Here is a 16,486-nt window from a genome sequence, read left to right as displayed (position 1 = left end):
TCGTGTCCAAATATCAGCTTACTAGCTCAAAACGTGCTTGAGATATTGCCCAGATGAGAAAGAAAAGAAATGAGTACTTAATAAATCGATAATAATTCAATAAATCAATCAATTAATTGATTAATTAAAAAATAAAAACATCAATTTTGCCAAAGCACGTGCTCAATGTTGTGGCCAAATTTCAGCTTCTGAGTTCAAAGTATGGCTGAGATATCACATGGACAAACAAACAAGAAAGAACGAAAACAAGAAAACAAACAAACAAACAGAGTGAAATCTGAGTACCGTGGAATGGGGTGTATCGGGACAGCAAGGTGAATAGGGACACAAACTAAAAAAAAGTTCGGAAACTTTTTTCGCTGAAAATTGATAACCATACTGATTTGTTGATATTTGGGTTGAAACTGTTCTCTTGTTTTTTTAAAAAGCAACTTATAGTCCCCATTAACCCCATATATGGGTTAAATAGGAATAAATAGGATTTTTATGGCTGTCCCTATTCACCCCGTTTTACGGGTGAATAGGGCCAGTCACTAATACAAAAAAATAATAATCAAGAAACAATCCTGAGTTTCCAACTTATTGCTAAATTGATAGCTCAGATGGATGCACATAATATGCACCCATAATATAAACCACTGTGCCAATGAAAAAAAAATGGGATAAAAAGTTTCTCCAAACTGTCCCTATTTCTTGATTTTTTTTTTTTTGTATTAGTGACTGTCATCAGGGTGCTGGACTAATTGGGTAGTGTATGGGGAGGATGGACCCCAATCACGAATACCCGGGGAGGGTAGTTTAAGAGTGTGCGCTGAGGGTGCATCAGTGTGCGCTGAGTGGGTTCATCAAAAATGTAGTGGTTTGAGAGGGTCATTAAACAGTGTGGCAGCTACATTCAAGTGTAAGGTGTGCACAGAGTGAGCTGCAGATGGAGGAAATGTTGAGTTGGATCTTGGAGACGGCGTGAAGCTGGAAGGTGTGAAAACATTTTGTTACCTAGGAGACATGCTGAATGGAGAAGGTGGATCAGACTCAGCAATGGTTGCTAGAGTGAGATGTGCATGGAAGAAGTTTCGGGAACTGAGTGGCGTGCTGATGAGGTGGGGAGTGTCGTTGAAGCTGAAGGGAAAGGTGTATGCTGCATGTGTGAGAAGTGTTATGATTTATGGGAGCGAGACATGGGTAATGAACGTAGAGCAGCAACGAAGGCTGGAAAGGGTGGAAATGCGAATGGTTCGGTGGATGTGTGGAGTATCGTTGAGAGAGAGGAAGCCAAATGATGAATTGCGAAAGATGATGGGAATAGAGCCTGTGATTGATGCTGTGAAGAGGAACAGGTTGAGATGGTTTTGGTCATGTGTTGAGGAAGGATGAAAGTGACTGGTTGAGAAGAGTGATGGAAATGAATGTGGAAGGAAGTAGAGGATGGGGAAGACCGAGAAAGACTTGGCTAAAGATGGTCGAAGAAGAAATGCGGGCCAGGGGGTTAACAAGGGGAGATGCAGAAAATAGGGCAAAATGGCGAACATTGTCATGGGGACCGCAAGGCTAACCCCCGCTCTTGCAGGGAAAATGGCCTTTTAAAATGCCTGTTGTTGTTGTTGGAGTGACTGTCCCTATTCACCCGTAAAACGGGGTGAATAGGGACAGCCATAAAAATCCTGTTTATTCCTATTTAACCCATTTATGGGGTTAATAGGGACTATAAGTTGCTTTAAAAAAAAACAATAGAACACTTTCAACCCAAATATCAACAAATCAGTATGGTTATCAATTTTCAGCGAAAAAAGTTTCCGAACTTTTTTTTAGTTTGTGTCCCTATTCACCTTGCTGTCCCTATTCACCCCATTTCACGGTACTCTCTTTCAGCATGCGCCATCGCTGGGCCCCCTTTGGTGCCTGGCAATGGCGTCATGCAGCACCTGGAAATGGAATAGGAAAGGAGTGGTGTACAACTTCAAAAGGAATAAGAAAACAGGGTAAAAATATGGAAGATGGACTAAACAGCAAAATGGCTCAGAATTTGAATTCAACACTTTAATTGTACATGGTACAAAAGACTTTTTGAAAATGTTCTTCTTCATCCTCCTTACACGAAAGCGTCTCCCTGATGGCAGTTTTTCAAAAAGTCCGTTCAAGAAATGATTTTCATCGGTTCACACCTGCACCGCCTCCTTTTCAATGCTCGAAAGTATAGAGACTCCATACTGGTTGAAGGCCTACCCACTTTAAATGCCAGTGGAATGACTTTTCTCAATCGTGACTTATTCCGCACATTAAGATAACTACCAGGAAATCAAATTAAATGACAAAACACTGATCAGTAAGGAATGGGTCAACATCCATCACATGTGAGCTAGCACCAAATTAATTCAACTTCCTGAGAAGATACTGTGGCGGGCACAAGGGGCAATAATTCCACGCACCAGTGGGTGGCGCGAGCTTCCAGGCAGAGAACGAAAGCACATGCCCCGCTCTTCGACCGATCGGCCACGCCCAGGGACTAGGCGTGGCCTCGGGACATATATGCGGACTCCAAGCTCGAGCCCGCCCAGTGCTGAAGTGCGAGCTTTGAATAAAGACTCTTGTTGTACCAACGCGTTGTGGCCGACCTCTCTGGCAATCGAGTCGTGTGTGCACAGCACCACAATACAATCTTTGCATTGATTTCTTGTACACAGCATCGGTATTTCCATCAAAAGTTAGCTTCATATCAATAATGGTGCCCAGGTATTTAAATTTGTTAACAATTTCCACCTTTTCACCATTTATGGTTCCAGCTTCATGATTGTGCCCTTTTTGAAAATCCATTATCATCTCCTTAGTTTTGGAAACATTCAGAGTAAGACGAAAGTCCCCACACCACTTATTGAATGCATCAATCTCATCGAGGTACGATACAAAGGACGATTGATCAGAAATACAGCCACTGAACACACATTGAAAGGGAATGGTGTTCAAACCCAAAGTATTTAAACAAGTTAAGCTGTAGTCAGAAAACTGAAATTTTACTCTTACTGGAGGGAAAGTTGTTTTGGTTAATATAACAAATTATGATATCAATTCACCTCACAAATGGCTATAAGTCTAACATCCAAGTTGTATTTTCAGTGACATTTCCACCTGTTGGAGCAAGACATGCTTCAGTACCTAGCAAATGAAAGAACTAAAAGGTAAACCCAGCAAAGGAACCTTGCAGGTTAAGCTTCAGTACCTAGCAAATTAAAGAACAAAAAGGTAAACCCAGCAAAGGAACCGAGCAGGTTTAAGCTTTAGTGCCTAGCAAATGAAAGAACTAAAAGGTAAACCCAGCAAAGGAACCGAGCAGGTTAAGCTTCAGTACCTAGCAAATGAAAGAACTAAAAGGTAAACCCAGCAAAGGAACCTTGCAGGTTAAGCTTCAGTACCTAGCAAATGAAAGAACTAAAAGGTAAACCCAGCAAAGGAACCGAGCAGGTTAAGCTTTAGTGCCTAGCAAATGAAAGAACTAAAAGGTAAATCCAGCAAAGGAACCTTGCAGGTTAAGCTTTAGTGCCTAGCAAATGAAAGAACTAAAAGGTAAACCCAGCAAAGGAACCGAGCAGGTTAAGCTTCAGTACCTAGCAAATGAAAGAACTAAAAGGTAAACCCAGCAAAGACACCTAGCAGGTTAAGCTTCAGTACCTAGCAAATTAAAGAACTAAAAGGTAAATCCAGCAAAGGAACTGAGCAGGTTAAGCTTCAGTACCGAGCAAATGAAAGAACTAAAAGGTAAATCCAGCAAATGAACCTAGCAGGTTAAGAGTTGTGAAAAGTCGTTTGTTTCAGTTGAATGAGCAGATAGAAGATGCTTTAATGATCCTGAACGATGAGTAAAAATGCAATGCATCAAATTTACAACAACCTTCCTGCTTGTTTCACTTTTTGGTATATACGATCGAAGCTCGTGGAAGAATGAGGTGGTGGAGGGTAGTAAAAAGGCAACAAACTGACAGTTGTGCGGTGAAGCGAGTGCTGGACACAATAACCGATGGATTGAACGAACAGGAACACCCCAAGCCCTCAGCACTTTCATTCCTCTCCACCCCCCAAAAACATAGGGTGGGAGATAATATTCACCTGCAAGCAAAAGGATTGGGTTCAGTTATATATATATGGGTTAAGGGGGCTGGCTGGAAAAGATGGGGGATGACAGGAAATCCTGGTGCATTGCTTACTTCTGAACATCTGGAGGAATTGGTGGGTTAAAATAGTCTCTGGAAGGCAGTTCTGCAAACAAAACAGAACAAAAGAGTACAGGTGTGCATTAAGCCTGGATTATGGAATTTTAACCAAAAGGGGGTTATTGGAAGAACGTGTGCATCCAGGCATTGCTGGAAAGACTGAAGGGTTGAGACAGCAGAAGGAACTGCAGTAGATGGGAGGAAAGGTGGTTAAAAAGAAGCCACTGCCCTTTCTATGATGTGAGAGAAACCAACATTGTATTCCATAGGATTAAGGAACGACAGATGTGATGTCTAGGGGAGAGCAGTGCTCTATTGAACTATGGACAAAAGCTTTATTGGCTGTGGCTAGTTCTGATTTAAAAAAAAAATGAGTTGGATCGACGGAGGATGTCCAGTCTTCGGCTGCGTTTGGAGGCCAGCTCTGCCATGTGGTCGACCCATGAAAGGTCAGGGCTGATGGTAAAGCCTCGAAGTTCCAGAGAGCCTGAATCTCTTCCAGCATCTGATCATGGAAATAGATGGCTGTGTTCAGTTGACTCATCATCATCCTTCAGGGTGCGATTTTCCAGGATTGAAGGACACGTTGCAGTTCCATTTATCAGATGAGCATCTTATCAATTCCAGATCAACAGAGAGCGATGCAGGTGTTGTGTGACAGTCAGTGGAATGGGGTAGTGTATGACACAATGTGGAGTTGTCTGCATGAAGGAAAGGGAGCATCATGGAGGTCGTAATGTTGATAGGGAACAAGCCTGGGCCCAAGACACTGTTTTGGAGCACTAATGCCTTTGCTGGGAGAGGAGAGGGTGGGATTCCATTGATATCAACACATCGATTGACTGCGCAACTTCAGTTCGTTGGAAAGCCCCTCATAAAGGCATCCTTTATTGCTCGAAACATTACTGAGAGAGGAGTCGCAGCATGTTGAGTGACGGGACCAAATCCAAACTGATGATCGAAGATCATATTCTGTTTGACAGGAAATTGTATTTGATGTCAGCAGCAATGATTGATTCCATGACGTTGCTTATAATCGGAAGTAATTTTACAAGTTTGCAGTAAATAGGATCTCTTTCTGCAGCATTGTGATTCATTGGAGTGTTATTTGGTGAACTTCAAGCAGGTAACAGGTAGCCAAAGGAGGACAGGCGGAACAGCACAGACAGAGGAAAAGCAAGAATGGCTGAGCAGGATTTGAGAACCAGAGCAGGGATGCTGGAGCCCATCCTCGAAGCACGATCTCAGCGGAACATAACTTTCTTTCTCTTCTCACGTGGGAAGTTTACAAAGTCCAGTAAACAGTGTTATGAGGAAATACTATGGGGACAGAGTGGGACGGGTTGCGTACATTAATTTGGAGGCAAACACTGAGTGGAGACATTCCTCCTTGTCTCAGAGTGTACGATGATTTACAGACAGCAGAGACAGACTTGACAAGGCCCCAACACGACATTGAGGGAGGAGATTGCTTGGTGTAGAGGTCAGCCTTTTCCCAGATTTCAAGGCTAAGTGTTGCAAGGCCGACCTGATTAAGGCGTCATCGTGGCCTTCATCTTGGATAGGTGAGGGTTGAAAGTACGTTAGGTACCATTGTGAACATGGATGCAGTTGAGACGTTAAAGAGGAATTTGTCACGGAATGCTCACTGGATCAAATTTTCCACCCAAATCCTCTTTCATCTCCATCTCCAAAATTATTGCAGGGATGAAATTCTCTTTTTCTTTTTAGTGCGTCTTCAATTTCATGGGGGTTTCCCATTTTGTGCAGAGACGTGCGGGTCCTGGTTTCCGTACAAGCGAGACACAAAATTGTCTGTCAATTTAATCGACACAATTATTCACGATAGGTTCTCAATCTTTAGTGTCGAATACAACAGCAATATTTTGTTGTGTTTTTGCTTGTTTGTGGTGTCATTGTGTTTCTCATGTGACGGTTTCCCAGATATGATACAAATGTGTGTTGTCCACGTCCATGATTAACTAATTTTTCACACAGTTATCAATAATACCCTTGACTACATTCAGTATGATTTGTCATGTCAACAATGAATATATATCAACACAGTATTAATTTTGCATTCATAAATCTTGGCTGAGATTATTCATAAATCTGATTCATAAAAGGCTTAACAGGAGTTCAGTCTGTAAATATTACCATCAAGTTTGCTCATCGATAACTGAATTTGTACACTGATTTGCTTCAACAAAACCATTATCTACTTGCAGGCCAATTTATGTAAAGTGAAGACATCAATACAATGAAACATTACAATGTGGAAAATACTATTTTGATACTGGAACGGCACTCAGTAGAGAGCATACCTCCGCCTGGTTGGCCATATCACTCAATGGTGAAGAATCACTTAAAAATTATACTATCTGGATCCGGAATCCGGATCTTCACCAAAATTGAATCGATTCTTCCTTCTCACACACACAACCTGTCCAAGTTTTGTCCAAATCCATCCCTAACTTTTTTTAGATATCCTGCTATGTATAGTTTTGGCCCCATCTCCCAATGGTGAAGAATCACTTAAAAATTAAATAATTATCATATCCAAATCCATATTCAGATATTCACCAAAATCGAATCAAATCGTCCTTGTCAGACACACAACCTGTCCACCAAGTTTCGTTCAAATCCGTCTGCAACGTTTTGAGATATCCTGCTATGTATCGTTTTGGTCCTATCTCCCAATGGTGAAGAATCACTTAAAAATTCTAGTAGCCGGATCCGAATCCGGATCTTCACCAAAATCTAATCATTTCGTCCTTGTCACATACGCTACATCTCTGGCAAATTTCGTCCGAATCCGTCCACAACCTTTTGAGATATTTTGTTCACAAACGGACAGACAGGGGTGAGAACATAACCTCCATCCACTTATGGTGGTGGAGGTAATAACTCTACTTGCTTACAGAAAGGTCACAATTTGTTTGACGAACCACTTTCATATTTGCAGCAAACGTGTAACCCCATTTAAGCCGCATGAATGTTACAAAGTGAAATGCTGTGAAACTCTGACTCATCAATCTATGACTGGCTGACCTTTCTTTATTTCTTTACCATTTTTATATTTTGCAGAGAATTACCTCTTCCACTGCTGGACCATCATTCAAGTTTTTTGGTCGTTCACTTTATGGAAAGCTCGATCAGACCGGAGACGAATTACCAGACGTTGCCGTTGGTACACAGGACTCTGCTGTGTTGCTACGGTAAAATGTTTTGAAATTCCATGAATAAGAAAATCTTTTTCAAAAAATATAATTTGGTTTGTTCAGCAGAAGTTCAATGCAAATTGCTTTATGGAATCGTGAATTGGTGCATTCACCAATTCACTTTGATAGCATGCATATGTACAGTCACGTGAAAAAGGAAGTACACCCCATGTAAAGTTTTGACTTTTTCAACATATTTCAACGTACAGCTATTTGATCTTCATTTCAACAATATTGATAGATAAAGGTGATATAATACAACAAATATCATGAAACATTTACATTTTGTAGTCCATTGTATAATTTAAATAAACATAAATGCAAATTTCGCATGTGGAAAAAGTAAGTACACCCTTGGCTCTAATAGGTGGAATTGCCCCCTTTGGCAGAAACAACCTCAAGTAGGCGTTTCTTATAACTGTCTACCAGTCTCTGACATCGACTGGGAGAAATTTTTGCCCACTCCTCCATGCAGAATTCTTTCAGCTGTGTGATGTTTGAGGGGTTGCTTGCATGCACAGCTCGTTTCAAATCCCCTCACAACATGTCGATGGGATTTAGATCCGGGCTTTGACTTGGCCATTCCAGAACCCTCCATTTCTTTCTTTTCAGCCATTCCTTGGTGGATTTACTGGTATGTTTAGGGTCATTGTCATGTTGCAAGGTCCACCTTCGGTTGAGCTTCAACTTTCCGACAGATGGCCTCACATTATCCTCAATCACCCTCTGGTACAATGAAGAATTCATAGTGGATTCTATGATGGTGAGCTGCCCAGGCCCTGATGCAGCAAAGCTGCCTCAAACCATAATATTTCCACCACCATGCTTTACAGTTGGTATCAGGTTCTTGTGGTCAAATGCTGTCTTTGGTTTTTGCCAAACATGTCTTCTGGTACTGTGGCCAAATAGCTCTACCTTTGACTCATCTGTCCAGAGCACATTGTTCCAGAAGTGCTGGTCTTTGCGCAGGTGTTCATTGGCAAACTTTAGTCTTGTCCTGATGTTCTTTCTGGACAGCAAAGGTTTCCTCCTGGCACACCTCCCATGTAGATCAAATTTGTGCAGCCTCTTTCTAATGGTAGACTCGTGCGCTTTGACATCAACAGTGGCAAGAGCTACCTGTAGGTCCCGTGATGACATTCTGAGGTTCTTAGAGCCTTCTTTCAGCATCTTGCGGTCTGCTCTCGGGCTGAACTTGCTGGGGCGGCCTGGCCTGAACAAGTTGGCAGTTGTTTGGAATCTTCTCCACTTGTAGATGATTTTCCGGACAGTCGAATGATTGATTTCAAATTGTTTGGAGATCTTTATTAATCCCTTCCCAGACTCATAGGCATCTATAACCTTCTTTCTGAAGGCCTCAGAGAGTTCTTTTGATCTAGGCATGGTGACGCTGCACACTTCAACAACAAAGAGCAAACCAAACTAAATGTCTGAGGTTTAAATAAGACAGGTTCCTCCAAGATCCTGTCTAATAATGTTCTAATCATTTGCACCTGAGCTGGTGCACCTGATTCTAATTTTAGGTATTTGAAGTAGTGATAAATGTAGGGGTGTACTTATTTTTCCACAGGTGAAATTTGCATTTATGTTTATTTAAATTATACAATGGGAGGGGGAGGGGGAGGGTAAGTGGGAAGGGGGAGGGGAAGGGGAGGGGGAAGGGGGGAAGGGGAGGGGGAAGGGGAAGGGGAGGATGGAGGGGGGAGGGGGGGAAGGGGAGGATGGAGGGGGGAGGGGAGGGGAGGTAACATTACATTACACACACACAAACTGTGTTTTATGTTCAATGGTCTGGCGGCGGGGATGGAACATCACGTGATCGCTCTGAGCGAATCGGCGCGCTGCTCTGCCACCGGCTCAGATTCCGTGTATAATATTCCTCGCTGAAAAAAAATATGGATCTAAAGATGAAAGAAAAAAAAACCTATGTGGTGTGAATGGCAATGTTCCTCGCTGAAATGTGAAAAAACGCAATCGCTTTTCGCTCTGAATTACGTGCGAATGCGTAACTGTGAGTTTATGGCGGCAAGGAACATCACGTGATCGCTCTGAGCGAATCAGCGCGCTGCTCTGCCACCGGCTCAGATTCCGTGTATTAAATATTCCTAACTGAAATGCGCTGAGGTAAAAATATGGTAAAAAAAAATATTATGAAATAATTTTTTTTAGGTCGGCCATGTTCTTCCCAGGCTCAATGGCCATGTCTATGCCAAATATCAAGCACGTGAGCCTCTCCGTTTAGGAGTCTATCGGTAACATTGCACACATACACACACACACACACACACACACACACACACACACACACACACACACACACACACACACACACACACACACTGTGTTTTATATATATATATATATATATATATATATATATATATATATATATATATATATATACATACATATATATATATATAATATATATATATATACACAAAGAATTAAGTTAAGCACCCCCCCCGTTTTTTTACAACCTCGCACATTACAAGTTTGTTGTCGTCAAAACAGTGTAATATACCCATGATATTGCTATATTTTCTGGAGAAGTGATATTATGGTCACATAAAAACATAACAATCATGCCGTTTTCAATATTTTATTCTGAATAATTTAAGGTGAAAATTTTTGGGAATTTTAGGCATATTTTCACCTCAATTTAAGTATGGAGCTATAGGTCCATCACGGACAGTGTGGATGACGTTTATGTTTTCTAACGTACAGTCATTGTTCTGAGAAGACCTCTAGCGATCTTTGCGTCAATAACGTGTGTAGGACCCACGTGATCGGATCACTGACTCAACCAATCACTTTTTTTCACTTTGATCACTCAATTTCATCAATGGATAATTGCTAATGTCATACCAATCATTATTTGATCTCACATACCTTAGAATATATGCCAATGTATACATATACACAAAGAATATATATTAGGGGGTGCTTACCTTAATTCGTTGTGTAGGGGTGCTTAACTTAATTCTTTGTGTATATATACAGTCGTCCCTCGCTATATCGCGGTTCACTTTTCGCGGCTTCGGTACATCGCGGGTTTTTTTCGCTAGTATATGTAAAATTATATCGCGGATTTTTCGCTATATCGTGGGATTTTGCGGTATAAATGTATTTTTATATACTATTATTTTAAATATTTTTGTGGTAAAATAAGCATTTTCTAGCCTAAAAAATAAAAAAATGTAAAAAAATAAGAAAAATACAGTAATTAAAACATATTACAAGAAATAAAATACTGTACATAGTGTACAGTAGAAGAGTAGACAAAGAGACAAAGAGTCGTGCGTATGGAAAACGCAGATGCGGCAGCTTCCACTTGCGCTAGTTACCCACGTAATGGGTAACTGTAATGCTCTTTCTGGCTGTGCAGTACATTCATCATTGTCATCACCTTCATCGTCATCAGTACTGCACAGCTAATTCATCATCATCTTCATCACGCAAGTTGTAGTATTGAAGAGCCGGGGCTCTTGCTTGATACGGACGAAATGACGGGCAAGACACAAACTCGTCCGAGAAGATATTTATTCTCAAAACCAACTCGGGAACACTGAAAAGCCCGTTTATCGGGCTGCATTATAAAGCACAACCAGAAACCGAAACCGAAAGCCACGCCTCTCAAGTGTGGCGTGCTTCGGTGGTCACGTGATCAACAGGTGTAGCTGATTATACCCGCATGAGCGGCACGCTTTGGTGGTCACGTGACCAGCCACTCTGGTGCCGCGGATCCCCGCCGGTGACGTCACCGGCTGGAGCAAGGAGATACTGATGCTGGTCTTGCTTGGGGGACCCATGGGTCGCTACAGTTTCTTCAATGGTGAGTACCCATTAGAATTTTATATGTTGTTAAAATTACGTATGTTTAAGAGTGTAAAAAGTGTTTAAGAGTATAGGAAGTGTTTATAAGAGTATGGGAAAGGTTAATAAGAGTGTGGGAAAGGTTAATAAGAGTGTGGGGAGGGTCATAAAGCTTTAAAATATATATAAATAATAAAATAAAAATATGGTCGCTACTTCGCGGATTTTCGTCTATCGCGGGGGGGTTCTGGAACGTAACCCCCGTGATAAACGAGGGATCACTGTATATATATATATATATATATATATATATATATATATATATATATATATATATATATATATATATATATATATATGTATATATATGTATATATATATATGTATATATATATATATATATATATATATATATATATATATATATATATATATATATATATATATATATATATATATATATATATATATATATATATATATATATATATATATATATATATATATATATATATATATATATATATATCTATATTATAATAGCCGTAGATGATTCTGTCTGTCTGTCTGTCTATCTGTTGGGTGTCTGTCCGGGGTGTGGCTTACTCGGTTTGCAGAGTAGCTCCACCCATAGCTCCACCCATTCTGGGAGAGGCTTCATATAAACAAATATCCACCATTTTATTAACTCGCATAGCTTTGAGTCCTGTTTTGTAGGCCCGTGGTGTCTTCCTCTCTCTCCCAGTTTTATTTCAAATCAAATTCGATAAATCATTTCATTTTTCACAGTCGCTAACATAGTTTTAGACTCGGTTGAAAAAAAACGGGAAGAAAATCCGATGAAAGTTGCCGTTTATAGAACGAAATGAATTCTCAAAGGCCTGTAACTTCAAGGCCATTGAGTCTCTCTCACGCCTTTATCTCCAATCTAACTCACCATATGATTTCATTTTTATCGATGGTTTTACTTTTAGACTCGGTGTCAGCAATAATTGAGAACAATCCACACACGCGGGAAAATGCAGAGATATATTTTTTAAAATCGCGTCATGGTGTATCATACACCGCCCAACATGACACCGCCGGCAATGTGTCGATATATATTAAAAATTCGCTTTTGCTTTTCCGTTATGATATATTACTATTTCGTTTGATGATAGTCGTCACAAAAACGTCAACAATGATGCCGACATATATTTCTTCGTTTTTATTTCATTCAACATATTAGCCGGAAGTAAAATATGTTTCAGGAAATTACCGAGAGATATTTCTTCGTTTTTTTTATTAGTTATGTGCGCATACACTTTAAATAGGTTTATTTGAAATCTTTAATTTTCCACAAACATTCCACACACGCGGGAAAATGCAGAGATATATTTTTTAAAATCGCGTCATGGTGTATCATACACCGCCCAACATGACACCGACGGCAATGTGTCGATATCTATTTTAAATTCGATATATCATTTCATTTTTCACAGTCGCTAACATAGTTTTAGACTCGGTTGAAAAAAAAAGAGAAGAAAATCCGATGAAAGTTGCCGTTTATAGAACGAAATGAATTCTCAAATGCCTGTAACTTCAAGGCCATTGAGTCTCTCTCACGCCTTTATCTCCAATATAACTCACCATCATGGTTTTAGACTCGGTGTCAGCAACGCGGGAAAACGCAGAGATATATATTTAAAAATACACCATATCACCGCCCAACAGCCAACAAGTATGATACACCGCCCAACATGACACAGACGTCAACATTTCGACATTATCGCTTTTTCTTTAAACCGAGCCGAACCGAATAAACCGAGTGAATTCACCGTTTACCTTTGATGACAGTCGTCACAAAACGACATATATTTCTTCGTTTTTATTTCATTCAACATTTTTAGCCGGAAGTAAAATTACCGAGAAATTACCGAGTTCAGGAAATTACCGAGACATATTTCTTCGTTTTTTTATTTATTAGTTATTTGCGCATACACTTTAAATAGGTCTATTTGAAATATTAAATTTTCACAATGTAATTTACTTGCCATTTATCATTTGATGATTACGAGACAAATTCCTCTTGAGGATCGTGACAATTCATGCGCTGCGTGGAAACTTATATTTCCAAAATGAATGAGACGATCGATGAAGAACGCAGACTTGAACAGGATGTAGCAAGAAAACGAATGAGACGGGCGAACGAGTCCATCGACGAACGTCAATGCAAACTTGCGGGGTCACCCGTGGGAATCCCACGGGCATGGATGTGTGTGACATTTCGACATATTGAGTTAGATGCTGCACATTCATTTTTACAAAATGGTTACTGGCAAGTCATCAGATCCAGAAATGGTGTCATGAACACAATTTATTTACGTGCAAGCACGAAAGCAAGACGGGCCGATTTCCGATTCCGACGGGCCGACGGGCGAGATGGGCCGATTTGGAGCAAGAAAAAGAACGAGACGGGAGAAAAACGAGAGAAACGAGACGGGGAAAGCCGATTGGAGAGGCGAGTGAGGCGCGATTGGAGAGGAGTGTGAGGCGCGATTGGAGAGGAGTGTGAGGCGCGATTGGAGAGGAGTGTGAGGCGCGATTGGAGAGGAGTGTGAGGCACGATTGGAGAGGAGTGATTGGAGGGGAGTGTGAGGCGCGATTGGAGAGGAGTGTGAGGTGCGATTGGAGAGGAGTGTGAGGCGTGATTGGAGAGGAGTGTGAGGCGCGATTGGAGAGGAGTGTGAGGCGCGATTGGAGAGGCGTGTGAGGGATTGGAGAGGAGAGGAGTGTGAGGGATTGGAGAGGTGAGGGATTGGAAAGGAGAGGGATGTGAGGGTTTGGAGAGGAGAGGAGTGCTAGGTGGAGACAGGAGAGTGTCAGGTGGAGAGGAGTGAGGGGTCACATATTATGTGAAATAAATAAAGTGTTCATCACACCATTTCTGGATCTGATGACTTGCCAGTAACCATTTTGTAAAAATGAATGTGCAGCATCTAACTCAATATGTCGAAATGTCACACACATCCATGCCCGTGGGATTCCCACGGGTGACCCCGCTAGTATATATATATTGTAACGGATTTGAGAAGTGTAACGGATTTGAGAAGTGTAACGGATTTGAGAAGTGTAACAATTTTGAGAAAGTGTAACGAATGTGAAAAGTATGGTTTTGTTGTGTGTAACTGACCCTCATAATGTAAAGAATGGTCGCAGCTCGTCCTCTTAGTTAATTCCATAAACCTACACACAGGGCACGATATATCCTTTTAAATAGTTAGTCCCTTATTCTCTGTGTAGGCGAAGGATGTGTTTCCCACTAGTTTGACTCTTCATTGCACCGAATTAAATAAGAGTAGGTTTGCACTTTGCTGCATTTTCATCTGCCGTCCACTTTGCAGCAGTTGACTCCATTACGCACGAGGTAACGCCGAAGAAGAAAGGCGGGTCTCCACCTCGTCATAGAGGGGAGGAGTAAGTCGGCCCCGCTCATCCAACCCAGAACGAGGGGTTTGGCTTGAGGGGGCGGAGAGAGAACGTTTGGGGAAGGTTCGAAAAGAGTGAAGGGCGGGGCCTCTATAACCCGCTGCGGGATGCTCCCAAACCAGGAGAGATAAGGAGAGGAAGGGTGAGTTCTGGGTCCAGGAGATGCGCTGGAGACGAGCAGGTGTGACCGAGCCGCCGTGAGACGTGCTGCGCTGCAGGAGAAACGGACCGGGGCAACGCAAGGAGCGCACGAGGCAGTACGGAGAAAGGAACTTCGCCCGCGCAGTTTGGGACCAAAGCTCGGCTTCTTGACGGCGGTGCCTTCTGGCCCGACCGTGCCCAGCACCCGCTGAACCTTCCTTGCCTCTAAAAGCCACCCATCTCCAAGCCATTCCTTCCTGCCTGCATTTCCCCGTGTAAGTGTGATCGTCCGTCTGTCTTTAATGTTGTCCTGGGGTTTATTAATTAAGCTTGAGTAGGTAAGCTAATGATTTCACTGTGTGTCTGCTCCTTCCATTTTCTGTATATAACCAACTGCTCTCGTTGCTTTGGCTTGTGAAAATACTTAATAAATCCTGTTATTCCTCCGTACTTCTTCTTCTTCTTCATTCTCGTTCGGTCGCTTTAGAGGTTTCCATATTGAGTAGCTGCGGCGCGATATGGCCAAAGTTTGGGGTGAATCGGGTTTTAGTCAGGGAAGCACTGTTCGGTCGCGGAGCCTCCGCTCGGCAAACATACCATCTTTAACCGCGTACCGTAACAATATATATATATATATATATATATATATATATATATATATATATATATGTCCACCACCCTTAAAATTGCAATTTTAAATTCGTTCAAGTGTAACCAATCACCTTCAAAATCACACACCAAGTTAATTGGCCTCGACCTGTGTTAAATTGTAGCGATACTGATTTTTTCAGTATAAAATTAGCTGTTTCTGAAGGTTTCCACTGCTGGGTAGTGCATTTCACAGCAAAGACTCAACCATGAGCACCATTGAGCTTTCAAAAGACCTCTGGGATAAAGTTGTGGAAAGGCACAGACCAGGGGATGGGTATATAAATAATTCAAAGGTCTTGAATATCTTGGAGCACAGTCAGATAATCATTAAGAAGTGAAGGCATATGGTACCACCAATTCCCTGCCAAGATCAGGCCGTCCCTCTAAACTGGATGACCAAGCAAGGATGAGATTGATCAGAGAGGCCACCAAGAGGTCAATGGCAACTTTGAAAGAGCTGCAGGCCTTCATGGCAAAAACTGGTCACTGTGTGTATGTGAAAACAATATCCCAAGCGAATCTGGCCTGTATGGTAGGGTGGCATGAAGGAAGCCATTCTGAAAAAAAGCCCACCTTGAGTCCCGTTTGAGGTATGCAGAAAAACACTCCGGACATTCTGAAGCCATGTGGCAAAAAGTTTTGTGATCTGACAAAATGAAGATGGAACCTTTTGGCCTAAATGCAAAACGATACGTTTGGCGCAAACCCAACACAGCACATCACCCAAAGAACACCATCCCTTCTGTGAAACATGGTGGTGGCAGCATCATGTTATGGGGATGTTTCTCATCGACAGGTACTGGGGCACTTGTCAGGATATAAGAGAAAATGGATGGAGCAAAATACAGAAAATTTCTAGAGGATAACCTGTTGCCCTCTGCAAGAAAGCTGAAATTGGGATGGAAGTTCACCTTTCAGCATGACAATGACCCAAAGCACACAGGCCAAAGCTACACTGGAGATGCTAAGGAACAAAAAGATAAATGT

The 16,486-nt window shown here is 41.6% G+C and overlaps 1 protein-coding gene across 1 annotated transcript in view; it reads left to right on the top strand.

The window, feature by feature from the left end:
- LOC137415355 (integrin alpha-M) overlaps positions 1-16,486 on the top strand; it is a 393,088-nt gene that overhangs the window by 272,462 nt on the left and 104,140 nt on the right. Inside the window, exon 23 of the mRNA XM_068100954.2 lies at positions 7,290-7,420. Within this exon, the coding sequence (XP_067957055.2) occupies positions 7,290-7,420 (131 nt within the window). The remainder of the gene's footprint in view (positions 1-7,289; positions 7,421-16,486) is intronic.

This window comes from Myxine glutinosa, chromosome 14 (assembly GCF_964187855.1).
Source record: "Myxine glutinosa chromosome 14, kmMyxGlut1.1, whole genome shotgun sequence".
NCBI classification, from domain to species: Eukaryota; Metazoa; Chordata; class Myxini; order Myxiniformes; family Myxinidae; genus Myxine; species Myxine glutinosa.
This window is presented reverse-complemented; position numbering and strand designations above follow the sequence as displayed.